The sequence below is a fragment of the Phoca vitulina genome, unplaced genomic scaffold, assembly GCF_004348235.1.
Source record: "Phoca vitulina isolate PV1807 unplaced genomic scaffold, GSC_HSeal_1.0 scaffold81, whole genome shotgun sequence".
Lineage (NCBI taxonomy): Eukaryota > Metazoa > Chordata > Mammalia > Carnivora > Phocidae > Phoca > Phoca vitulina.
In genome coordinates, this window is record NW_022589784.1 from 1,147,720 (window position 1) to 1,174,431 (window position 26,712).

General features: G+C 62.5%; 1 protein-coding gene across 1 annotated transcript; it reads right to left on the reverse strand.

The window, feature by feature from the left end:
- Nucleotides 1-1,043: 1,043 nt before the first annotated feature.
- Nucleotides 1,044-25,423, reverse strand: REXO1 (RNA exonuclease 1 homolog). The gene is given in 17 exon segments (XM_032394751.1): nucleotides 1,044-1,946; nucleotides 2,025-2,145; nucleotides 2,309-2,447; nucleotides 2,543-2,658; nucleotides 3,042-3,152; nucleotides 3,347-3,420; nucleotides 3,591-3,704; nucleotides 3,839-3,976; nucleotides 4,141-4,254; nucleotides 4,957-5,080; nucleotides 5,196-5,327; nucleotides 5,643-5,806; nucleotides 7,842-8,052; nucleotides 8,886-8,990; nucleotides 9,782-11,505; nucleotides 24,392-24,488; nucleotides 24,490-25,423. Coding segments are annotated over 17 exon segments (3,633 nt in total). The 5' UTR covers nucleotides 24,550-25,423; the 3' UTR covers nucleotides 1,044-1,857.
- Between the last annotated feature and the right edge of the window lie 1,289 nt (nucleotides 25,424-26,712).

Genomic DNA, 26,712 nt, shown 5'->3' on the forward strand with positions numbered 1-26,712 from the left:
GGGAGGCAGAAACAGGGGGCACCTGGGTGGCTCAGTCAGTGAAGGGTCCGACTCTTGATTTCAGCTCAGGTCTTGACCTCAGGGTCCTGGGATCCAAGCGCTGCGTCGGGCTCCGCGCCAGGCATGGAGCCTGCTTGAGATTCTCTCTCTCCCGCTGCCCCCTCTCCAAACAAAAACAAAAACACAGAAACTGGCCGTGCCATTTATTTAGGAAACAACTACTTATTTACAGAAGAGGTGGGAGAAAGTCAGACGGTCACAAGAACGTCAGGGGGACACAACAGTGGCTGGGTCAACACTCCCCCTGGAGGGCCCGCCAGGATCCAGAGGCAACCAGTCCTTGGCAGCGATGGCCCAGGACACCTTGGGGGCAGAGGCTGCTGTGTCCTCAGCCTGGGACCCTGCTCTCTGGGCCTGCAGCAGAAGCTTGACAGAGAAGCAGGGGGCCTCCTCCAGGCAGCCCTCCCTCCAGCACCTGTGTGTTCCTGCCTCCAGACCTAGGGCACTCCGGTACCTGCTCCTCCACGAGGTTATTTCTGGCTTCACTTCCCATTATAAATGAACTAAAGGTGGAGACCCGAGCAGCCCTGGCCCTTCCACCCCCAAGAGGCACCATAATTCACAAAGCCGCCAATTCCATCGCTGGGCGTTGTGCACACAAGCATGTCCTGGGAGCAGCAAACAGGCACACGGCGGTGAGCGGCCACCCTTCCCTTTCCATGGAAGCTTCTCAGACATGCAAGGCACAGTGGCTCTCCGGGTCCCACCGGGACCCTCCACGCCCAGCCCCCCACCCCCCGGGCCAGCAAGGTGGACCCCACTCACAGGACATGGTTACTGCCTCCACCATCACAGCACCCCCAGGGGCCCAGGCCCCCAGGGCTCCAGGTCTGCATCCCCAGGCCAGGCTGGCAGGCCCGGGGACGGTTCTCAGGAAGATGAACAAGGGTGTGCTGCTTCCCCGGTTAGGGGCACAGGTGCTGACCGCGGGGCTCACCTGGCACCAAGAACACCACCAGACGCCACGCAAGCTAAAATCCATACAAACATTTATTCCGTCCCTGCCTCGGGTTGGGGGAGAGGGGCTCAGGGCCCTGGGGAGGCTGCAGGCCTTTACACACAGCCCCTGGGGAGGGTGGGGCTCTGGCAGGAAGACAGGGTCCAGAGGCTGATGGGCCCTGGAGGGGTCCGGAAGGCGAGGCCCTGGGGGGGTGACAGGGGGGCTGGCTTGGTTCCCAGAGGTCACGGAGTCCAGGTGGGTTCGGGGAGGCCAGTTCCCACCCGTCTGGCCCAGGCCAGGCTGGACTCTCGGTCCTGGTGGCTGCCAAGGGGACAGCTTGTCGGCTCCCGGCCCCCCAACTTCTCCCCCTCCCCCGCCCCCAACAGGGAAGGCAGCACCAGGGTCTTGCTTCTCCAGGCGGGGAAAAGACAACTGTGCGAGTCGTCAAGTTTAAATTACAAATAATAAAAATAACAATACAAAATAAAAAAAACCCCTGTCTCAAACACACCCACGAAAAGCCTGCCCGGCAGGAGGAGGGGCAGGAGGTCTGGCTGCCAGGGACGCAGCGGGGCCCACGGGGGGGCCGGGGGGGGGTCTGTCCCGGCCTCCTCCGGGAGTCAGCAGCGGTCTCCAAAGGACAGAAGGCGGGGGCGGCGCAAGGGGCCGGGTGGGGGGCAGGGCTCCAGGTGGTCTCGGCATGGGGCTCTCGTGCCGCCGGCTCGTCCTGCTCTCTCTGTTTCCATGTCTTGGCGACGTGGACAGGGTTAGCTCTCGAGATTTATTGCACTGTTTTGGAAGAGGCCTGGGGTAGAGGCCGGGCCGGGGCTGCGGGGAAGGCGGGCAGGCGGCAGCGGTCACCGCTTGGTCTTGGCGTCTTCTCGGATCTTCCAGATCACCAGGTGCATGCAGGCGCTGGCGTCCTCGCTGGAGCTGTGCCCGTCCACTGCAGAGCGGGAGGGGGTGCGTGAGGGTGGGCGCGCCCCCCAGGCCCGGCCCCGCCGCCCGCCGCCCGCCGGCTCACCGTTGTCCTGGATGATCTGTCTGAGGTAGTCAGCCATGAGGTTCCGCAGGGAGCGCTTGTAGGGGAGGCCCAGGCGGTGCGGGAAGAGCACGGACGTGTCCACCACGGTGCTGTGGATGACCTGCGGGCGGGCGGCTGGGCAGAGACCGCAGGGGCCAGGGCCCCAGGGAGCCAGGGTAGGAAGGTGCCCGGGGTCGGACCACCCAACTCCTGCCCCTCCCCCCACCCTGCTGAGGGCCCCGGGCCCAGGACCCCCGGCAAGCGGAGCCTGGGGCGGGCGGTACCTTCAAGGCCAGCAGGTCGCTCTCCAGGCTGTGTCCGATGAGGACGGTGTCGGCACTGAACATGCTCAGCAGGACGGCCTGGACGTCCCGGAGCGAGATGCTCGTGTCGGCGAGGTCAGCCTCGGTCACCCCTGAAAACCTGCGGTGGGCAGAGTCGGGGCCTGAGGGTAGCTAGAGAGGGATCTGGGGTTCCCGAGCCCGGAGCCGGGCGGGGAGTGGGGGTCGGGGCCGCACCTGGTGTTGTAGTCAACGATCTCATTGTCCGGCTTGACGAAGGTGTCGTAAACCACCTGCATGTCCGTGTCCACCACCGTGACGCGCGTCAGCTCCAGGCCGTACGTGGTGTAGGACTGCGCGGCCGGGAGGGCTCATGTGACAACGCGCCCGCCCCACCCCGAGCTCTGGGGGAGCTCCCGGGGGCTCCTCTGGGAGCCGGAGCAGGCGTGAACCCGGGGTGCCCTCACTAAGCCCCAGCAGCCCCCTGGTGCGCACGCCAGTCCCGAGTAAACGCAGCCGCGTCGTCAGCGCGCCTGGGGCGAGCCGAGCGCCGAAGCCAGAGCTTCTGCTTGGCGGGGGGGGAGAGCCCGCTCTCACAGCCCGAGCCAGAGCGAGGCCGGCACCCGCCGCTGCCCGCGGCTCTTCCCCTCACCTGCTCTATCCTGAGACCCACGCCGGCTCCAAGCTGCGGGTGCGGGTGCCCGGCCGCCACGAGCACGCGCGGCACGCAACTCACCATTTCACAGTCGAGGGCGAAGACCCCTGGGTGAGCATCTTCCGAAAGTTCTTTATCGAAAGTCTTCACGAAGCCTTCGAGGTTCTCCTTCCGGCCGTCCTGCACGTGTTGCTGCAAGCGAGACAGGAAGGCCGGTGGGCCCGGCGTGGGCTCGGGCCGGGCGGGGGCCGGGGGACGCCCCCCTTTCCAAGGCCACCGCCAGAGGCACACGGATGACAGGACAGGGAAGGGGGTCAGGGCTCCGGCCCAGCCGCGCTCCTCTCCGGCCAGGCGGGGAAGCGCCGAGCAGCGCCCGGGGGACCTACCTTGGCGACCTGGCAGCCGGTGGAGCCGATGGCGGCCGAGCAGCACGTGTACTGAGTCTCCCAGCCGCCAGCCACTGGAAGGGAGGTGGCGGTCAGGGCCGGGGGCCCCCAGGCGGCCCGCCCCACGCCTCCCACGCACGACGCTGGCACCCGACGGCCCGGGCAGAGGCTTCCCAGCAGAGGAGGGCGGGCCCCGTGAGGCGGGCACTTCCAGCCTCCTTCCTTGGGGGCGCGGGGGGCTCACCTCGGTTCCGGCGGAGCCGCCCCCAGTGGTAGTAGCACTCCTCCTCCCGCACACAGCGGCCCGACGGGGACACGAGGTACTCGGCACCACAGCGGCAGCAGATTCTGCAGGACGCTGTGAGGCAGCCGCACGGCCGAGGCATCAGGCCCCGAGCCCCCTGCGTCTGTCCCTTGCTCACCTTCGCGCCCCCTCTACCCAGAGGCCCTCCGCGAGCCGCCCCCCAAGCATGGGTGCTCGAGCCCACTCACCGTCCTTGGGCTTCTTCTCCTCAGCCGTGAAGATGACGGCGCCCCCCGGCCGCTCGGGGTGCGGGAAGGGGTAGCCATTCTCTTTGAGCTGGTCCTCGGTGAGCAGATACTCCTTGAGGCGGCCATACAGGGCGACCCCTGGGGACAACCGGGACAGGCGGTCATCCCACAGCAAGGCCGGGGAGGGCCGGGCAGGCGAGCAGGGGGGCAGGCCTGGCGGGGGTGGGGCGGGAATGCTGCCACAGGAGCCATCGCTGAGCCCCCGAGTGGCCCGGCCGGACCGCTGGAGGGACCGGGCTCACCTTTCAGATCCTCCACCCGGGGGCTGCTCGGGCGGCTGAGCGAGAAGCTGGTCTTGGTGGCCAACTTGCCCCCCAGCACCATCTCATGGGACACGACCCTCCGACCGCCGGTTTCTGGAAGTGGGGGGAGGGTACAGTACGCTCAGACTCCCGGGTGCACCCCTGCCCTCCGTGGTGGCCTGTCCCCTGGCCGGCTCCTCAGCACCCAGTCAGGAGAGGCCTGACCGCCTGTGACCTGGGGGCAGCCACCCTGCCCCCACCTTAACTCTTCTGGAAGCAGCTGCGGGTGGTGGTCCTAAGAGACGGGGACGACCTAAGGGCCTTCGGGGGCTCCGTGGACGCTGCCCGCAGGAGCTGTGGGGGCGGAGGCGGGAGCAGGAGAGTGGGGCGGTGTGCGCACTGACGGATTAATGTGCATTCGGAGGCAGGAAAGAAACGTCCTCCCGGAGCTGAGCGTGCGGAGCAGGCCCCGGGAGCTTCGCCTCTGACGAGGCCGTCCCATGAGCGGGGCCCCTCGGCTCGAGAGCGCCAGCTAGCCAAGGAGGGTGGTTACTAGCGAGAAGAGGCGCTGGTGAGGCCGTGGGGCCGGCATCATCGTCCGCAGAAGCCTGCCGACCGGCCGCCAGCCCCACCAAGCGTTTCCCGCGGCCTTCTGTCCGACAGTCCCCACGCTCCGAGCGGCAAAGAGCCAGCCGGCCGGGGCCCCACGCTCCCGCTCCCTCGCCTGGGGAGCCTGGGGTCCTGCGCTCAAGGCACAAAGCTGACTCTTCCAGACGTGAACTCCCCGGCCACCCCCTCTCCCCCCGCCCAATTTACTGTTGAGACCGGGCGCGGAGCTGGGGACCAGGCCCCGCAGCTTCTTGAGGGTGTTCACGGCGACATTCAAGTAGATGTTCTTGCTGGGGCTGCGGTCGTAGGCCACCTTCTCCTCGTTCAGCGCCTGGGGACAGACGTGCTGCTCAGGCCTGGGGTCCTGGGCTTGGGGCCCGGGAGCAGCCCCTCAGCCTAGGACCCGGCCAGCCTGCGGTCAGCGGCCGCCTGCCAGGGTCACACACCTGCTCTACGGCTTCCTGGTTTGAAGAGCAGAACTTGAGACACTCCTCCATGAACAGGTTCAGATACCGCTGACGGATGACCGTGGGGACTTTGCCCCCAAACTCTTTGGGGATAACGGGCTTCTTTAAACTCTAGGGAAGACAGACCCGTTGGAGGTGGCATGTCCCAGCCTGGGCCTCTGACGCCATTTCTCAAACCCACGGGGCATCACACGCGCAGTGGACCCTGCTGGGAACTCTGGGCTCCGGTGACCAGGAGGGTGGCCGCTGGCTCATCAGCACCAACAGACCACCCCAGCAGTGTGGACAGAGGAGAAACTGAGGGCAGGTGGGGAGGAGGAAGCACCTGTGCCCCCTGCTCAGTGTCTCTGAACCGCAGCTGCCCCGAGCGATGGGGGAGCTGAGGGAGTGGGCAGGGGAGGCTCCCGCGGGGAGCAGGACACTCACCTGTAAGGATGGGCTGTGGGCAACGCGCTTGGGGGTGACGGTGGTGGTGGTCTTGGACGCCATGCCCGACAACGTACGCGCCTTCAGGGGCTGGCTGCCCGGCTCGGGGCCACTGGGAGGCTGGCTGCTGCTGGCGGCGAGGGCCCTCTTGGTACCTGTGGGGGCTGGCGGGGCACAGGGTCCGTGAGTGCGGGAGCAGAGCACGCCCATCACCGAGCTGCAGAGCACCAAGCAGCCGCGGTCATTCAGCGCCAGCAGGACGTGCATCTCGGAGCACAGGGGGAAGGGCCGGGCTGTGGGACACGGGCTGCGGAATGGCATTAGGTTCTATCTGCTTTCGGGCAAGTCCATCGAGAAGGGGGAAACACAAACGGGGCTTTGGAGGCCGGCTCAGGCAACGTCGCCGCCGGGGTGGTCCGGCGAGTGGCAGGGCACGTGGGGAGCCTTTGCCACATGTTCCGGCCCCCAACTCCGAGGCATTGACGTATGAGGGAGGAAAGGCCCTGGCTCCTGGGCTGAGGACCAGAGGATATAGGATGTCCCCGGCCCGGTCATTGTGACCAGCCGGCCTGCCCGCCGTGGCCTGTGTTCTGCCTCTCCCTTTGATGAGGTCACAAACCAAACAGTCTCCTGCCCCCCCCCACCCCCCAGGGAGGAGGGCACCCGCCTGTGGGGCCGTTTCCGAGGGCTCCAGGCAGGCGGCGGGGGCTAGGGGAGGCGGGCTGGGTGCGCGCGTGCACGGGGCCTCAGACCAGCCCTGCTCCCGGGCCCGGCCGTGACAAATGAACGGGAGCAGATACGGAGAGCAGAGGGCCCGGGTCCCCGGCCTCCTGGGAAGGACGCTGGCACCACGAGCCGGCTGTGGCCCATCGGACACCAGGGTCAGCCTCTGCTGACGGGGCAGAAAACGTGCGCTTTTCAGGGATGGAAAGACAGCTCTTAGGTTCGTTTAGACAGACTTCTCAGGCAGCACCTGGGCACACGTGGAAAGGAAACCCAGCCCCCGGAGCATCGGACGGGACTCCTGAGACCTCAGGTGGGTCCCACGGCCGCTCAGGGAGGTGGCCCCAGTGCCTACAAATGCCGGACTCCCCGCGGGCTGACGCCACCCCCAGCGTGTATGGCGAGGGCCGTGTGCCAGGACCGACCCGTGCGACTCGGCTGCGGGCAGAAGCTGTGGGTTTGTGAGAGAGCCACGTCCCGGGCCCCACGCAGTTCAGGGTCCTTGCCCTTCCCGCTGCTCAAGAACCTCAGCCAACACCCCTCGCCATCGGGTTCTAACCGGGGGGTTCCGGGGCGGGGAAGGATCAGAATGCAACAGCTTATGCTGAAGAAGGTTTCCGGCACCAGGGAAAAGCAGCGGTGGCTACGGGTGCCTGCATTTGTAGGACTACCTCATGAGGCCGCCCCTCAGGCCCCAGTTAATCAAGGGGGTATTGGAATAGCAGCAAGGGAGTCCCCTGGAGCTGGTCAGACGGCAGGGGCCTCCCCCAGAGAGGCTGACTGCATCTGAACAAGCCCTCCTGAGCCCCCCTCCCATTTCCTCTACTCCAGACACCGCTGACCCAGAGACACCCACCGAATGTCCCACCTGTCGGACCTCGGAGGCGTGACCAGGCTTCCACAGTGTGGAGTGTGCCCCTCAGAGCAGGAGGAGGGGGCAAGACTGCCCTGAGCCCCCCAGGTCAGCTGAGTGCCTCCAGCCACACCTGGACAGGAGCCAGGGGCCCCACCCCACACACAACCCTGCAGCCAGCTCCCTGTTCTGGCATCGCTGTCTAGGGCCCGGTGCCCACGCTCAGACCGGCCCCCACCGGGCCACCCGCCTCCAATACCCCAGGAGCCCGGGGGAGGCAAGGACACAAAGACCAGGGGCAGGGACAGAGGGAGAGTCACAGGGAGACCTCTGGGTCAGGGCCTCAGAGGGAGGCTCTGGGTCTGATAGACAAGGGATAGGAGAAGACACCCCTCCGACTCTCCACAGCCAGCAGCCCAGCACCAAAGCCAGGAAAGGCCCAGAGCCGCTGGGCACTGCACCAGGCCCGCCTGCTACCGGTCGGAGAGACCCTGATCCCCATCTCACAGACAAGCATGCTGAGGCCCCGGCTGGGCCCTGTCCAAGGCCACCATCGCTGGCAGAAGTGGAGCCTGGCCTTGGGCCCCTCCTATCACGCCCGACCCCTGTGCCCTGGGACTTACCGGCAGCCAGACGGGGGTTGGGAACGTGGGCGATCCTCCTCTTCTCGCCAGGGGCTGAGATATGGATGGAAGAGGGCTTCTCAGCCGGCTGCTGGGTAGCCTGGAGCCAGGTAGCAGAGTCCCTCTGGGCCTGCTGGGCCCGCCGATAGCATACCTCCTGGGCGGTGGGAGGCCGGGCCGGGGGAGCTGGGCCTCTCCTCACAGGCTCTGCCTGGGTGATGACAAATTCCAGGGTGTGGCTGTAGGTTGGGGGCACCCAGAGCAGGCCACGTGGGGCAAAAAACTGACAGTACAGCCATGGGCAGGAAGGCCGGGGCTCCAGGGCCTGGGCACGTCCAGCTGCCCTGGGGCCTTCTGAGCTCTTGGATACCCAGGCGGGAACCAAGGAGCTCAACATGTTGGGCCTCAAGCTCATGTTGCCTCGCCGTCCCGGAGTGGAGCACCTCCGTGGCCCTGCTCTCTCGGCTTCTGCCTTCAGAAGGCCCAGGCCGTGCCTTTGGCCCTGATAAGAGGCACACCCACTACGTGGGTGGGAATCCCTGGGCCCCCTGATTGGATTAGCACACCAATCCAATCCCGCTTGTTTCAATTCTCTCTAGCCTCCAGCTTCACCAGGGGAGGGCTCCAGCGACTGAATCAACCAGAGCTCCCAGGTGCTTGGCCGGGAGCCCCAGCCTCTGCCCCAGTCTCCTATGCTAGCTGCCTCAGCCACCAACCACTTTCCCTGTCTTCATGGTGGATACCAGCTCAGAAAGGTTGGGCCACCTCTCTGGGATCACACGGCACATCTCCCAGCCAGCGCCAAACCGTGCTGTGTGACCCTGCTGGAGGACGGCCGCTCTGGAGCCGCCCCTCACATCGCCCTTCCTGCGCTGTGGCCGACTCCCCCAGTACGGAGCGCAGCCTGAAGACCGGAGGCGGGCTCCAGGCACTTCTGTGCCAGGACACAGGAGCTCGTCGGCCGGGGAACACGGGGATCCGGTTTCGCAGACAGGGGCCTCTCTCCTACCAGCTTCTACCCAGGACCCAGAAGCAGACTCTTACCTCCTTGCCTTGCTTGGAGAGATGAGAAATTCTCCTCTTCTGCCCAGGGAACAGAGTGGTCAAACCCGAATGCCCCTTGTCTTCGATTTTCTCTTCCTTGGGGGGCTGAAACACACATCCGTCCCTCAGCGAGGCTCCCTCTCGGGCCTCACCTCCCACACCAATGCAGCGGGCTCCCAGACCTGAGACGGGGTGAGGTGGGAAGGCAGTGACGCACTCGAGGGAGGGGCTCCCAGGTCTTGAGACACGATGTGGGGCCCTCACCTCCAACCCCCGCCCACTCACAGGTGAGGAAACAGGCCCCCCAGCACATCTCCTGCAGACACACCCCGGCCCCAAGTGCGACACGGGCCTGAGCCAAAGTGGCCTCCCACCCAGACCGCTGCCTCCTGGTCCCCTCCCTCGCCCGCTCACGCGGGGCAGCTCAGAAACACAGGAACCAGGTGGAGAAATCTGACCCGCACCCCCTGGAAGGTCTGTGAACAGAGCAGGGCAGTGAAGGACAGGGCTGCCCGGGAGGGACCCTGCGACCCTCCCAGAAGCCGCAGTTTTCTGAGCTTTGTGGAAAAGCAAGCTCCCTCTGGTGGCCGACTTGAGGACACTGGCCGGCCGACCCAGAAAGGCTGGGGCTAGCCCGGGTTTGGGGGGGACAGAGGAGAGAGGGAGGGGACAGGGGGAGGAGGGAGAGGTGGGCAATGCACTGCACAACTCTGCCTGGTCTCTGTGGATCTCAGAACACCGCCCCGGGAGTCTGCCGGGTGGGCCTCAAGCCTCCTCTTTGTGGACAAGGCAAGCTGGGGGGCGGGGGGGGTCCGCAGGCAGCCCCCAAGGGCTCCTGACCGAGGAAGGACGGGAGCGCCCCCACTGCAGCCACAGGCCCTGTGGAGGCGGCTCACCTGCCGGGCCAGCCGGCCCCTGTCCTCCGTCTTGACACTGGTGGACTCGTTGAAGATGCGCAGACACTCCTCCATGGGGTCGGAGTCAAAGTCGACCTCCTTCTCCAGAGCAGCGTAGTCCACGCTCCCGCCCACCCCAGAGGAGGACGACGAGGAGGAAGAGGAGCATGAGGAGGGGGAGGCGGGGGCGGGCCGGGCGGGCGGGGGGGCCTTGAGGCGCTTGCGCGGCCCCTGAGCCGCTGAGTAGCCCAGGCTGCTGTCCGAGTCCGAGTCGGAGTCCGAGGTGGAGCTGAGGTGGGGCGGGGCGGCGGGGGGCGCCACGGGCCCCGGGCCTTCATCCTCGCTCTCGTCCCCGAAGAGGTCTGCGTGGCTCAGGGCCCGCTTCTGCAGCTTGGGGGCGTCCCGGGAGGCACCCTCGTCCAGCGAGCGGGCCTTCCGCTCGGCCAGCTTCCCCGACACGGTCTTCCCGCCGGGCCTGTTTGGCAGCTGGTGGACACCCCCGCGGTCGGGCCGGCTTTTCCCTGAGCTGGCCACCGGGGTGGCCGAAGATGGCTTTTTCTTGGTCCCTTCGGGCTGCTCGGCCCTATGCCGGGGGCTGCCAGCCTGTGGGCCCCTCCTGTCTGCACAGGGCTTCCCGGCTGGCCTCCCACGCTCTCCGTCTTTGCCCCTGTCCTTCTTCCGGACGCCGTCCTTGTGGCCAGGGGCAGGCAGTGCCCCACTTTTCTTCTTCTTGGGTCTTCCCTGCTTGGAGCCGCCGGGCTCCCGGGAGGCCCTGGCCGGGGAGCTGGGCTTGGCCACGGGTGTCCCCCCGGGACCCTTGGGGGACTGCCCGAGGTCCTCCACATCATACTGCACTGCCATCTCCTTGGTCTCCCGCAGGCCGCCCTCCTCAGCGTCCTGGCTCTCCCTGGAGCCTGGCTGCCCGGGAGCCTTGCTCTCGGGGCCCGCCTGGGATCTCGGGGGGCTGGTGGTGATGGGCATGTCAGGCAGAGCTGCGGCGGCATCATCATCCGAGTCTGAGAACCTGGCGTCACAGCCAGCAAAGGGGTCGCAGGGCTTCTTGAGGGCGGGCGTGTAGGGTTCACTACCCCGGGAGCCCCTGGGCCTCTTGGGGGCCCTGTCGTCCTTGGAACTGGCCCTGCTGAGCAGCCGGGCGGAGAAGTTGGACAGTGGGTCGTACTCCAGGTCCGTGGATGGCTTGGAGTCGTCCAACACGTACTTGCTGCTGGGGACGGTGCGGCCGTATCGCTGGGGCTGGCTCACAGCCTTGGGGACGTACTCCAGGGTGCTGCCACCCCCTCCGCCATGGCCCTGCGCCCGATCCAGAGAGGCCAGTGAGTACTTGCTGCCTGCCTCGGCGGCGGCGGCCAGAGGAGTGGGCTGGTAGCTGGCATCAGGGCTTAAGAGGCCAGGGCGGCCACCAGGGTTGTAATCAAAGGACAGTGGAAAGGCGTCCTCGTCCAGGCCAGCGGCAGGGCAAGTGGCAGGGCCTCGGGGCGCCACGGCGGGGGCCTCGGCGGAGCTGTGCTCTCGGGCTGTCTCCAGGAGCTCCTGGTACCGCCGCTGCTCGAGCTCCACCTCCGAGCGCACGGCCTCAATGGCCTGATTGACCAGTTCCAGCTCCAGGATGTCCGAGCGGGGCTCATCCCCTCTGACCAGGGCTCCATTCTCCCTCTGCACAGGGGGCTTGGGCAGCTCGGGGTTGTACGGATCATAACCAAGCCCTGAAATGGGAAGTGGGGGAAAAGAGCAGTGAATGGGCCCATTAAAGCACAGGCGCACGAGCCAACGCTGGCCACTGCCTCAGTCTGGGCCTCACCCCCAAGGCCAGCAGGGGAAGAGGCGTCGGACCAGCAGAGAACCAGAACCAACTGGGGGCTGGGCCTCCGGCAAAGCCCCAGGGACGATCTGCCAGCAGGTCAAAGTTTCCGGAGCGCGCCCCACTCCCCATGCAGGCCCTATCCTGCATCGACTGACAGGCGCAGTGAGGAAGCAGAACCGGGCCCCCGAGGCACGGCCACTTGGTCCCCAGACCTGCCAGCAAGGGTCGTCCAACCGGCACAACGGAGCGGATGGAGACTTGACGGACTGGACAAGTGCAATCCGGGAGCTGGGGCGAGAATGGGAGTCCGTGGGCCCAGCCCACAGCGAAGCCGCAGCAGGCTACTTCCTGAAGGCCGGAGCTGGGACGGTGTGCACGGAGGGCCTGCCAGCCAGGCAGGGCACAGACGCGGCCCTGGGCGGGGCAGGAATGTGCAGGCTCCCCAGGGCCAGGGCCTGGGTAAGCGGGGAGCAGAGGGCCACCCCTGAGGTGTCCCCTGTAGGACTCCCTACAGTGAAGTCCACGGGGCTGTGCAGATTCCAGAACACGGACGCCCACGCTAGGGAGCCCCACAGTGCTCTTAAGGAAAAGGGGAGGCAGAAGGCTTGCCACGCCACCGTCCCACGGTATAAAAAAGGAAAAGTATGGTATGTTCAAATCGCATTCTGAAAACACCAAATGGGGTGGACAACAAAGCCTACGTCCTCTTAATGTTGTTGTTGTTTAAAAGTTTATTATCGTTTTCTTAGTAACCTCTACACCGGACACGGAGCTTGAACTCACGACTCTGAGATCAGGAGGCGCACGCTCTTCCTACGGAGCCGGCCTGGTGTCCTGACCTTGTAATGTTTACGTTGACCTGAAGAGTCCCCACCTCCACCAGCGGCTGTGGGATAGATAATTCCGGTTAGGTACCGCGTTCCAGGGCCTATGCTCCGAGCCCAGCACAACCAAAGAAACCACTGTCTGCACAAAACTCCTAGGAGACTCTCACGTACAGACAGAAGAACAGAAACTAAATAAAATATAAACAAACAAAGCCCAATGTTCCAAGAAAGGAATAACATAGCATATTCAAATATACCATGTTCAAATATTCCAGAATTTAAAGAGCTCATCATTAGAAATTCCGTCTGAAATTTTATTTTGAAGACTTTATTTATTTATCTGAGAGAGAGTGAAAGCACAAGCGAGGTGATGGGCAGAGGAAGGAGCAGGCTTCCCACCAAGCAGGGAGCCCAACACGGGACTCGATCCCTAGACTCCAGGATCATGACCTGAGCTGAAGGCAGACGCTTAACCAACCGAGCTACCCAGGCACTCTCCAATCTGAAATTTTAAAATCTGTTTAAAAAAAAAAAAAATAACCTAATGTATAAACTTTTATTTTTTCACGATTTCATTTATTTGACAGCATGAGCACGCGCACAAGCAGGGGGAGCGGCAGAAGGAGGAGGAGGCAGAGGAAGGAGGCAGAGGGAGAGGAAGAAGCAGACTCCCCACTGAGCCGGGAGCCGGATGCGGGACTCGATCCCAGGACCCTGGGATCATGACCTGAGCCGAAGGCAGATGCTGACTGAGCCACCCAGGTGCCCATGTATGAACTTTTCAAATCACTAAGTTGTATGCCTGAAACTAATATAACATTGTGTGTCAACTATATTCAAATAACAATTTTTTAGAAATCTTATCAGAGATGATTCTAGAAAGTCCTGAAAGAGAACCTGGCTAGATCTCCTGCCCTGCAGTTGGCAGAGTAACAGCCGCGTCTCCCCTGGAACCTCCAGAAGGAGCCAGCCCTGCCCACACCCAGCGTTAGCCCAGGGGGACGTATTCTGGACCTCTGTCCTCCAGAACTGTCAGATGAGGAGTCTGTTGCCTTAAGGCACCCAGGTTGCGGTGACGTGTTTCTGTAGCCCCAGGACACTCCCAGCAACATTGCGGAGCAAGAGCACAGGGTAAAGAAAATCGTGGCTGGCCACCAGCCTTCAGGAGAGGAGGCTTTGCAGGGCCTGGTGGTTGGGCCTCTGCCTGGGGCCCGAGGGAAGGAAGGGATCATTGTGGGTGTGTTGTCTGGCATTTAACCTGGAATCTAGGTTTTGATTGTATTTAGAAAAAGTGATGCTTCAGACCACCAAGGAGCGCCAGGACTGTGAGTCCGAGCCAGGGAGGCAAAGTCCAACACCCACCACCACCGAGCTAGGGCCCTGGGGGGGCGGTCAGTTCGTGCCCTCTCTCACAGCTGAAAACTCCCGGATATGGGGTGGGGAGCCCGGGGACAGAACGCACACCCACCCCTGGTCAGAGGTGGAGGGCCACCCTCCCTGCCCACCCTGACCCACAACCAGTCCGAAGGCACCAATGGGAGACCCCCTCCAGCTCAACTCCGCCTGAGTAAACAGAAAGGAGCCAATGCCTCAGAAGTCCTGGCTGCCAGCAGAGAGAGGCCCAGACAGGCCACAAGCTGGGGGGGCACTTACCAGGCATGTCCACTGAGGGGCTTGACTGGCGGATCTCAAGGGGACATCCAGCCCAGCCCCCCTCATGGGAATACCCCTCCCCCAGAGGCTGGTTGGGGATGAACAGATGGGGGTCTTTCCCTACCCTCACCAGGGAGAAGGGCTACAAACAATATGCACATCTGGGGGCGCCTGGGTGGCTCAGTCAGTTAAGCGTCTGCCTTCGGCTCAGGTCATGATCCCAGAGTCCTGGGATTGAGCCCCGCATCGGGCTCCCTGCTCAGTGGGGAGTCTGCTTCTCCCTCTGCCTCTCTGCCCCTCTCCCCTGCTCATGCTCGTGCGCACGCTCTAATAATAAATAAATAAATACGTACATACATATATACACACATACATACAACAATACGCACACCAGCCAGGAAGGAGCCCCTCAGCCCTGCTTCAAAGTAATTAGGTCAGAGTTTGGACTTCAGGCCACTTCACATTTTGAAAGGGAGGGTTTTCCCCAAAGTCAATCTGTGCTTAGGTGGAGACCCCAAAGGAGGGAGAGAGGAGGGCCTGCAGAGGCCCGAAGGCTGCCTTGTTAACTCGGGGGGAGTGGGGGGGTCTGAGGCAGAGGCGCGAGGAGGAAGGCTGTCTTCTTCCCACCCCAGAGCCTGCGGCGGCATCCTAAGGGCAGCCCCACCGCTCCACCCCCACTAGCCTCAGGTAGCCTGGCCTCTCAGATGGGAAGGGGTCCCAGCAGCTCAGACTCTGAAGGGGCTGCAGCTCCTGGCTGAGCCCAGTCCAAGCACCCAGCCCCTTGATATGAGCATCCCCGAAGCTCTGCCCACGTGGAGCGTTTTCAGCCCCCGCTGGAGGCTGCCTCCCCAACCACAAAGCGGAAGAAACCGCCCTCAGTGGGCCTAAGAAGGTCAAGGCCAACCCCTGCCCCCTGAGGCCTCAGGTCCCCCACTGGTACCATGCGACAGTGTCAGCAGCCTGAGGGGCTCCAGACAGGTCTGGAAGCTTCCAGCACAGCTGCCAGGAACTCTGTTACAACCTTGTGGCTTAAAAGTGAGCACATGGGGCCCAGAGTTTGGTCCCTGCAGACAGAGGCCCGCTGAGCCCCAGCCAAGGTTACCTGAGGCTTCTAGGGGGGACCTTCCTGGCACCTAGCCCCTGCCCTACCCTGCTTCGGAGGGCCAGGACCTCACTGGGCCTATCGGAACCGAGAAGCTCCCCAAGAAAATGTTTTACAAGCGGCAGGGTGCCCCAGGGACGCTGCCCACCTGCCCGTGGGAGCACATCAGAAGGCTCTGGGTAGGTGGCACCCAGAGAGCTCAGGAAGGACCATGGGGCACCCTGGAAGGCACCTTCTAATTATCAGGGAATTCATTTGGATGGAAGCCAAGGGGCAGTTCCCTCGGGGGTTTGCACCTGGTAAGCATGCATTCGGTAAACAAGATTAATTAGGCTGTTTTTTGGAAAAGGAAAAAGTCACCAAATACCCCTTCCCATACCCACACCCTACCGCCAGCCCACCTAGGCCCAGCCTTCCCCTCAGGCGTTTGAGCCTTGGTTCTGTGCCCACCAAGGCCGCACACCCACCAGGACCTGCCCTGCTGAAGGAGAGAGCTGCCCTCCCCTGGCTCTGGCGTCCTGCCACTCTTTCTGACGGCCCACTTCTGGGACAGGCTTCCAGCACGGTGGATACCAGGTCTGCTTCCCCGACCCCACAAGGAAAGGCCAAACCCCCACTGTGCGGGGCCATGGGTCCCTGAGTGCAAAAACCCATCCGGAGCTGGGCAAGGGTCACTGTGGAGACCACAAGGGGCTGAGTGGGCCACAGACAGGGCAGCGCTGCTTCCTGAGTCCTGGGCAGCCGCCTCCGATCCCTCCCAACCTCCCCTCTGCCGGGAAACACCCTATCCTGGGCCCCATCTGTGCCTCTGTGCCCCTGCTCCCACCGCACCCCAGCTCCAGAAAATGCCACGCACCCTCCCACAAAGGCATGTGGAATTAACAAGACAGCCAAGCACGGAGGCCCCACTGGGGGAGGTCCTCCAGCCCCACCATGAACCCCAGGAGGCACTCAGGCCTTCCCTCACAATCGTCCTGCCCCGAGTCTGCCCACTCCACAGATAAGGAGGCCGAGCCCTGGCTGGCCAGGCTGCTCCCTAAGCTTCACCCAGCCGGTGAGAGGGCTGACCGCAGAGCCTGGGTCCTCCCTGACCCGGAAAGGAGTCCTGGCGCTGCTGACCGACCTTCTCTGCCAAGGGGCTGGCTGTCGCCCCCGCCCTCCTCCTGCGCTGCCCAAGGTCTGAAGACGATAAGCACAGCTGCACCGTGGTCCCACTGTGGCTTCCGTGCTCTGATAAGACCTCAGCAGAATTCTCCTCCAACCCCATGGGCAGCCAGGGCCTCCAGACCCTGCGTGGGGGCAGCAGGACACAGGGAGGAGACAGCCCTGCGGCCCTGGAGATAAGCAGGACAGCAGGGCTAGTCAGCAGAGAGACCAAACCCACCCGGGCTCCGGGAGCTGCGTATGGCGCAGAGGCCGTGCAAGGAGAAGGGCAGAATGCCCCCGGGTAAGACCACGGTGGTAGAAAGCACACCAGCTACCCACCAGCCCTGGCTTGGCTGGAATGGGGGGCAGAGCCAACTGGGGCTCAGAAGGTCTGAGCACCCACCCCTCCCTTTTGGCTTTTCTGGCCACCCCCCAATGGGGGGGCAGAACAGCCCCCCAGGTCCTCAAAAGAGCTGGCCATCACTACTCCCCTGCAGGCCTAGAGTCTCTATTCCTGAGGGCCTTCCTACCCACCCCCAGGGTAAGATGCCCTCACGCCCCACTCAGGGACATCCAAATGCCCACTGGATGGCGCAGGAGCCTGAAGCCCAGGGTGAAAGTACCTGGCCATTCACTTGTTCTGGAGCAGAGGGGAGAGTCCTGGGGCTGCCTGGGGCACCCCAGACACCTAGGAAGAGAAGAGCAACAGCCGACAGGAGCAGGTGCTCAAGAGTGCATGTGGGGGGACACCTGCTATGTGCCTGATGAGGAAGGAGGCTGGGCTGTGCCGGGGGGGAGCAGGGCCTGGGGTCCAGGTCCACCTCCACCCCCAGGGCAGACTGATGATGCTGGACAGCTCCACACACTGGCTCAAAGCTCCGAGCCCTGGACAGCCCCTCGCTGCCCTCTCCCCTCAGCTCTAAAGCCCCCACCCCAGAAGCAAGTGCAAGGGCTCCAGGGGAGAGGAAAGAAAAGAGGGCCCTAGCCAGCCCTGGGACCACCACCTAACTGGGCTCTCTCTGGGCATCACTGGCCACACCGCTCCTGGGCTGCCCCACCCCCGAGGCCTGGTCCCAGGAGGACCGGGACGAGAGTCAGCCCAACGCCGAGCCTGCTGGCCCTTGTAAAGATGAGGGGAGCTCAGCTATGCCGCAAAACTACTTCCTGGAGGGAAGCCTCCAGGACAGGATAAAAACACAAAGAGCACTCAGAAATACAGAGAAGAGCAGCGGAGGGATCAGGCTGGGGTCAGGCTGCAGTGGGCCTCCCCTGGGGCAGCTGGAGGGGTCTGCTTTCTGCTGCCCTCATCACCCGTCAGGGGCACCACATCGCTTTCATAGCCCCAACACAGAAAATTTCAAGAGTTCTCTCACTCTGGCCCTGGTACACTTCCAACTCCCCAAACACGGTGCCAGTGGGTATCCTGGGGGCCACCTTCCTCCACAACGGAGGCTCCTAGGAGGTGCCCTGGGCGGCCGGAGGCCTAGGAACACCGAAGCATCCTCAGGGTAAAGCGGGGGGTGGGGAGAAGGAAAGCCACACCTCTCACGGCCATTCCTGGACTGTGGAGCCAAGACAGGGGAGCCAGCTGTGTCCCCCAAGAAAGAGCCCACATACCAAGGTCACACGTGAGCATCAGTGGCTTTTATTACTTGACCCCAAAGGTAGATGCTGCGGAGGAGTGACGAGGGCAGGCTTTCCAGGTGGGCCAGCCCCCACCCCTCCTTCATACTTGAGACCAGCTTCCTGCCCAGAGCCTGATGGCCTCTGTCTCAGCGACTCCTCCAGGCAGCCCTCCAAGATCCTCCCTGCAGAACCGGTTGCACTGAGCTGCTCGGACAGGCCTATTCTCTTCCCTAGATACCCAGCACAATGCTGGGGCACGGGTGCATGGGGAGGGGGGCCCCAGGGCTTTCAGGTCCGTCTCCTGGAATAGTACCCACATTCCTGCCCTTTGAGGGCTCTCCAGGCCACTTTACTGGAGAAGGGGACACAGATCTCTCAGGACAAACAACTGTGATGTGTGCGCATCAACTGGGAGGGGACAGATCTGGCCTCTAGGACACACAGGGACAAGCATGACCAGGACGGGTCTGGAGTGCATGCAGTCCCAGGACCACTCAGACGAGCCCTCCCTGTCACCTCCTGGGCCTTGCCCCTCCTGTCCCCTGCTGTCCAGCAGCTCAACATGCTGACCGCCTGGCTCCCCTCTACACCCCGGCCACAAGTGAGCTGGCCAGCACAAACGTCTGCAACGGTTCGTGGAGTGAGTGAATGAAAGAAATATTGACCGAGGGCCACAGGCCCCCTGTGCCTTGAGCGCACCCACTCCCCCAGACACACACAGACAGCCCCCAGCAGCCACACAGGAAAGCCAACCGGCTCTGAGCACAGCCCTCCATCGCCACGCCTGGGGTGGACTGGCCAGACTGCAGCAGCCTCCAGAAGGACCATCACCAGTCAGCGTGACAACAGTGACCCCTGCTGGAGCCGCTGGGGGTGGCACCAATGCTGGGGAGCAACCTCCCTTCCCCCCCTACCCCCAGTCCCTCCAAACTACACAAGAGAACATTCCAGGCCTTCCACTGCCCTGTCTCCCAGCCCCAATCCCGGATTATCATCCCCCCACCCCTACCCCTGCTTCCAGCCACCAGGCAAACTTCTACTCATCCTTCAAAGCCCAGCTCAGGAACCACTTGCTTGGGGACACTTGCCTGATGTCTCTGCAACCCCAGGGCCAACTGCTCTCTCTCCTGGACCCCAGCCCATATCTGTGCTTGGGGACACCCATCCTCAGCTTCCAAAGTGCCTCCCCCACCCTGCGCCAGCCCACAGGTACATGCCGAATTCAGACAATCCAGAAGACACCAAGGCCCAGGGGTACCTGCGTGTAAACACGGGTCCAGGCCAAGACCACGGCTTGTGAAACAGCCAAGCCCCACCCTCAGAGCACCCAAGTCCTGGGCACCCTAAGCAGCTTCCCACCCTGTTTTCCGTTAGCAAACGAAAGCCACGAGCGCGAGGGCAGTTCCCCCAGAGGTGCTCCTCGGCTTCCACTCCTGCCTGCCCCCATGCAGCCTGCCGTGGCCAGGCCCTCCGCATGGCCATTTCCAGAAGACCTCAATACTTAGGGGAAGCCGACAGACCAAAGGCCCTCAAATGACAAGCACGCATGCCTGCTTCCTCAAAAGGCACCAGCCAACCACGGCACAAACTCTGGAGGATGCAGCTTATCATGGAGGAGAAGAGCAGGCAGCCAGGAGACCCTTCCACAACCCCCTGCGATCCGCCCGGATGGTTCCCAGCTCCAGTGACCTGAGCGCCTCCTCCGGCTCTTTGTTTCCCTCTTAGCATCCAGTTCTTGGTTGTGAATCAGATCACACCAACCGGCCTCCCCACTGCACAGGCACGCAGAGCTGAAAGAATCCTGCACGCCCACCTCGGCAGCACCAAGCATGGCTCTGTAAAGGGGACCCTGAGTGCAGAGGGAGCGGGAGGGGACAATGAAGCGGGAGGGGACAAAGAACGTTCCCATGACGCTGTCCACTGAGGGCCCAAGTCATTACCCATTTCACAGAAGGGCTAACTGAGGCACAGGCGGTAATGCTGACCAGGTGGAGGCCAGGCCACCCCCCAGGATAGGCTCTCTGCACAACAGAAAGTGAAGCCAGAATGCCTTCATTTGGGGCTGCACTCCCCCTGCGAGGGCTGAAAGCCAGCCATGACGCTTGCACCTCTCCTCTGGACCCCTGGAGAACTCGGGTGGGGGCATGCTCAAGCACCACGCACAGGCCCCGAGCTCCCCTCAGCTGGCTTGGCTGTCCCCACCAACCCTGCCCAGGGGCTGGGTGCCGATCAGGTTCCCCAATCTCACTTGGCACCACGGACGTTCGGGGCTGGATGAATCTGTGTATGTAGGGGAAGGGGCACTCTGGGCACTGTGGGGGGCTGAACAGCATCCCTGGCCCCCACCCACTCGGCACCAGGAGCACCCCTGAATTGACAACCACAAGCTTCCCCAGACACTGCTCAGCATCCCCTGGGGCAGGACCTCAGGGAGAGACCCACTGCTCTGCTAATGCGGAGCAGAAACACTTTCAGATACCCACCGCAGCTATTCGTGTGTGGCTCAAGCCTAGATCAGGGCAAGAAGGCAGGATTTTTTAAGGGTCTCAGGTCATCCGGAGGGGCTGCCAGGTACAGGAAGCCGGGGGCACAGTCCCAGGATGGCCTCTCGCCTCAGAAAACAGAGTCCAACTTAATCAGTGCAGCGGGATCTTGACGACGTACAAAAGCCACAAAGCCTCTTCTGTGGGAGGCTGGGAGGGAGCCCAGCATGCAGGCAGATGCAGGACTCGGGGCAACTTCCAAAACACGTTTCCTCTGACTTGTCAGTATTGTCCAATGTTTTTGTTACTCCGAGTCGTGAAGAAAGGTGCTTTGAACAGAGGCAACATGTGGGCTTCACCAGCTGGGACTCTGCCCAAAACCACAACGGTGACGCAGCCTGGTGTAAGTGGTGAATTTGGTGCTTTGCAAACCCCAGCACCTCGCCTCTAATCCCATCCTGACAGAAAACCAAGAGCAACAAGACAATAGAACCACCACCAGCGGGGCTGAAGGCGTCTCCTCTGGGAGGCCTGCAAGGCTGGGTCCTTGGGGGCTGCGGCATCTTGGGAGGGGCAGGGGGGACGCTTAGAAAGTGGCCTCCGCAAGAAACAGCCTATGACCAAGAGACACCAGGCGATGTCTAGGGACATCTGTTGTCACAACTGGGGTAGGAGGTGTCACGACGGGGTGCTCCCGGCACGGAGCAGGTGGATGTGCTCAGTGCCTTACAGCGCCCACGATGCTCCCCACCCAGAGCATGACTGGCCCCAACGGGCCCCAATGTCCAGTTTCTACTATTCCTCCAACCAGCTTCAGAGCTCCCCCCCACCCCCCTGCACCGCCCAGACTAAGCAGGAGGCCCCACTGCCCCCCAGCTAGCAAAGGCACTCCAGGCCCCTTGCATACCCTGGCCAGGCCTCCAGACACGAAAGGCAATGCTGCTTTCTGCTGACCTTTTCTCAGAATCCGTTCTTCCTCAGTATCAGGGGAGAGAAAGCTCCCCAGCATTCACTTGTAATGAGAAAGTGCTGGATGCAGGAGACCACACTTCCATTCCATCTCAGAAAATACCATTACGGGATGGTGGGAAGTCGCCCCCAAATGAAACCCGATGGCACCCTGCCCAAAGAGGGAGCAGCTGAGAGGCAGCATGGCCATGGGCCTGCTCGGTACAGTCATCCCCCAGGGGCTGCCTGTTCCTGCGGCTGTGGCCCTCCAGCTCCGAGGCAGCTCACAGGGGAAATAAATCGCACCGTCTGCGGGGAAGTGCTTATTTCTCTGCCTCCGTTCCCCGAGAAGCAGCGCTTGCTCTCCAGACCATAAAGGGCCCTCAAGGGCCTCATGTGAGGCCCAGGGGAGGGCTGCCCCCACCACACAGCCATGACCACTCCTGCCTTCCAGCCTGTTCTCAGGTCTCAGCGCTCAAGTCCTGCAATTCCGTCCTTCCCAGGTCTCGCTGTTCCCCGCCATCCCCAAGGCACAGCGCCGAGCCTGACACACAGTGGGTGCCCTGGTGTGTGGGGGGGACACACAGGTGCTGGGCAGCGCGCACTGCAGGAAGGCGGGGAGTGCGGCAAGGGCCTGACTGCCCAGACTCAATCCCATCCCCCACTTACCGGCTCTGCGCACACAGGAGTGGCTCCCCATCTCTGGGCCTCAGTTTGCTCATCTGTAAAATGGGGACAATCATCCCTACCATTGAGAGTCCTAGAGAGCCTGCCCGAGCGTGTGCTGCAACAACTGGACAATACCACACCTGAGCCTGGAAGTGGGAGTCCTAAAGCCCACATGGGGTGGGCTGGGCGTGGGGCTGGATCTGCAGGGCTGGAAGCAACAGGATCCCCGGCCCAGCCCCCTCACGGGCCTCAGACTCTGCCGAAAGGCTCAGGTGCCCATTGGCCCAAGACCAGAGGTGCTGGGCCTCACAGGGACCCCACAGCCCACCTGCAGGCGGCTCCCACCCAGCACCTTAGCAACTTTGTTGCTTAAAAATGAGTCCAAGCAGAGCTGGCCTAGCCCACCCTTGCCAGAGCACCTCTGCTTGGGCCGTGCACATCTGGACTGCTGCAGCCTCTTCCGGCCGAAAGGGAACAGGGCTTGTCAAAATCTGGAGCAGAGGAAGCTGAAAGGGAGGGAAAGGACGAGGCACACACTCTCCCCTGGCCTCCTCAGAGGGCAGCAACCCCATAAGCATGCCGCAGAAAAGGAAACAGAGGGTCAGAGAGGCTCCACAGCAAGAAAGAGGCTGAGCTGGGATGTGACCCTGCCCCTCTGCAGGGGAAGCAGTGTTCCACCCCAAAGCAGGCCTCCCCCCTTCCTTTCCTTTCCTGCAAAAGGAAAATGCAGACCTACTGGGAAAAGGGGTAGGCAGTTGCATTTTTTCCACCGCAAGCAGGGCAGACAGAACTACATCACCAAACAGGTTCCCAAAAATGATCCTTTGGGAAACTAACTGGCCATCTGTGAGGCAGAAAGAAATGTAAAAAGTGACTTACCGTGGGAAGAACACATGAGGCGAGAAATCAACACCCCAGAGTTCAGAAGGCTGAAAGGCAACATGTGGACTTGGGGCAAGTCCCCCCGTCAGTGGCATAAGGGTGTGGTCCTGCCCTCCCTGGACTAACCGTGAGGAACCCAGAAATCGGGGCTCCTTGCACAGCACTGCACACAGTACCAAGAGATAGATAAACGGAGTCAAGACGCTGCGCTTCCACAGCAGAGCCGGGCGCCGGCTCCCGTGTGCCCCCCACCTCCGCGGCCCCGCTGGAGCTGGGAGGAGCACGACCTGAGGCTAAGGTGCCAGCGGGCACACGTGTGTGTTCGCCTCCACAGCAGGTTCCCGGCGGCCACGCCCGAAGCGCACGCAGCTCTGCGCCCGTGCCCAGCACAGGCGTGCAACCAGACAACGAACGCCTGCGTCGGGCTGGCTGTAGAGCTGCAGGTGCCAGAGAGCTAAGCAGACTCATGTGAGAAATTAGAAAATCCTACTTGTCTTTTCCTGACAAAATGGAAAAACAGGCCTATTATTTAACTCTAGCCAGCACGCTCCTCTTTTGAAGAAGGTTCTGAAACGATCATTTTTTACGGGGAAAGACACAGAGGAAATTCGACACTGAGACCAAATGAGGGAGTCTGGGTCTGATGGAAAGGGGGAGCCGGTCCCGAAGGACGGAGGTCACCAGTGGGAGCCTGAGCTTCCCTCAGAAGGAATGCCACCCCTTAACCCTCCCTCCGAGCCTTTCCCTGTGACGTCCTTCTTCCCCCCGCTCTCAAAATCTCAGCTCAAACCCCACGCCTCCTACAAGCAGCCTGCCCGATTCCTCCCAGCTTCCACCAAACTCCGCCGTAACAAGGACAGTCACCACGAGCACACGACGTGCGGCCCATCAACATCCTCCGCGCAACGGAAAGGAGCTCATTCCCTGGAAGCCTAGTCCCCCTCCCGTCCCAGTCACTCGGGCTGGACTTACTCCCCGTCCAGTCGCGCCTGACACGCAGTAGGTGCTCCGGGACCCTCCCAACCGCACGCCTGCAGACAGCGGGGGCCGCTACCGGAGACGCGGAGGGGCAACAGCGCGGCCACAACCAGACCCGCCGCAAGCACCGGGGGCCGGGGGAGCGGCGGGAAGGGCTCCCCCACCGGGGAGCTCGGGGCCTGCCGCCCGGTGTCAGCGGCGCGCAGCCCTCGGCCGGCGCTGCTCACTCCACGCTCGCGACAGCTCTAGGACGGCGTGGCCCTCGTCGTTTACATCGTATGCTCCCGGAAACGGAGGCTCGCCGACATCCCGCGCCGTGCGCCGGGCCCGGGGCTGGGCGGTCCCGGTCCCGGCTGGGGAGACGACGCCCACCAGCGTGTGGCGAGGGCACGGGGCCGAGCACCGGGCGCCGGGAAAGCCCCAGTGGGGGCGTCTAGGCCTGGGCCGGGGAGCCGAGCCCTGCTCGGGCATTACCTGCTGCGGGGGGCGCCGCTCCGCCGCCGCCAAGAGCGCCGGGGCCCCGGGCCCCGCGGTGCCGGAAGTGGCAGTAGGGCCGCCGGCAGGGCCCCCCCCGGCGCCCCAGCCCAGTAGGGGCAGTCGATGGCCCGGAAGAAACCGGTGGAGCGTAGCATGGTCCGTCCCGAAGCGGGACCCCGGCCCGGAGCCGCCCGGGCCCCCGGGCCGCTCACTGGCGCCGCGGTCGCCGCCGCCCGCGCCTCACGGACCCCGCCGCCGCCATCTTGCTCCGAGGCCCCCGCAGGCCCCCGGGACGCCGCCGCAAGGGACCTCGGGAGCGGCTGGCCGCGGCGCGCCTGACCAGAAACGCCGGCCCTCGAGGGACCGAGGCGCGTCGCGGACGCAAGGGCCGGGACAGGCGGCCGCGGGAGGACGGACGGAGGACGCGGGCGGCCCGGCCTGCAGCCTCCGGGAGCTTCGCCGGCGCCGCCGCCCGGCCCTCCGAAGCGGCAGCAGAGCCATCTTGAGCCCGAGGCCCCGACGGCGCCTGGGCTGTCCACCGCGCGCCTGATCAGAAAAAAAAAAATCCCTCAGGACCCCCGGTCGTGCACTTGCTTTTAATTGGCGTTTTATTAGCATGTTGCCCTGAAGTGCCCCCTGCTGGACGAGGCGAGTCTTGCGGGCGCGTCTTCCCGGGACCTCACCTCTGCCCTGGGGTCCGCTTGGCTGTCAATGCGTGCTTGTGGGCAGTGTGATGCCCAGACCCGCGGGAATCCTCGTTCGCTCGAGTGTTCCCGCGACACCGAGTGCCTGCTGTCTGCGGGGACCTGCCCTGGGTGAACCTGCGTAGAACCAGACAAGTGAGGGTCGGTGGGGTGGGGCGAGGGGAGGCTCAACAGCGGGGGGCGGGGGAGGCCAACATCGTAATGAAAAATTAGGAGAATGGGGCGTCTGGCTGGCTCAGTCGTAGAACCTGCGACTCTTGATCCCGGGGTAGTGAGTTCGAGCTTTGGGCATGCAGTTTACTTTAAAAAAAAAAAAAAATTGGGGCGCCTGGGTGGCTCAGTCGTTGGGCGTCTGCCTTCGGCTCAGGTCATGGTCCCAGGGTCCTGGATCAAGCCCCCATCGGGCTCCCTGCTCCGCGGGAAGCCTGCTTCTCCCTCTCCCACTCCCCCTGCTTGTGTTCCCTCTCTCGCTGTGCCTCTCTCTGTCAAATAAATAAATAAAATCTTTAAAAAAAATAAAAAATAAAAAGATTGTAAGACTGACCCATTGCATGTTGATGGGATTACAAAATGGTGCAGCCTCTACTGGGTATTTACCCCAAAGATACAAATGTAGGGATCCGAAGGGGTACGTGCACCCCGATGTTTATAGCGGCAATGTCCACAGTGGCCAAACTGTGGAAAGAGCCAAGATGTCCATCGACAGATGAATGGATAAAGAAGAAGTGGTATATATATACAATGGAATATTATGCAGCCATCAAAAGGAATGAGATCTTGCCATTTGCAACTACATGGATGGAACTGGAGGGTGTTATGCTGAGCAAAATAAGTCAATCAGAGAAAGACATGTATCATATGACCTCACTGATATGAGGAATTCTTTATCTCAGGAAACAAACTGAGGGTTGCTGGAGTGGGGGGTGGGGTGGGAGGGATGGGGTGGCTGGGTGATAGACACTGGGGAGGGTATGTGCTATGGTGAGCGCTGTGAATTGTGCAAAACTGTTGAATCAGAGATCTGTACCTCTGAAACAAATAATGCAATATATGTTAAGAAAAAAAAAAGAAGATAGCAGGAGGGAAGAATGAAGGCGGGAAATTGGAGGGGGAGACGAACCATGAGAGACGATGGACTCTGAGAAACAAACTGAGGGTTCTAGAGGGGAGAGGGGTGGGAGGATGGGTTAGCCTGGTGATGGGTATTAAAGAGGGCATGTTCTGCATGGAGCACTGGCTGTTATGCACAAACAATGAATCATGGAACACTACATCAAAAACTAATGATGTAATGTATGGTGATTAACGTAACAATAAAAAATTTAAAAAAATGGTGCAGCAACTCTGGAAAACTGTATGGCGGTTCCTCAAAAAGTTCAAAGTACACCTACCTTATGACCCAGCAATCCCACTTCTGGGTGTATATCCAAAAGAATGGGAAGCAGGGTCCTGAAGAGATAGTTGCTCACCCCTATTCGCAGCAGCAGGATTCACGGTAGCCAAGAGGTGGGAACAGCCCGTATCTAGCAACGGATGAGTAGATACACAGAATGTGGTATATCCATGTAATGGAACGTCATTATTCAGCCTGAAGAAGAAAGGAAGGGGCCCTGA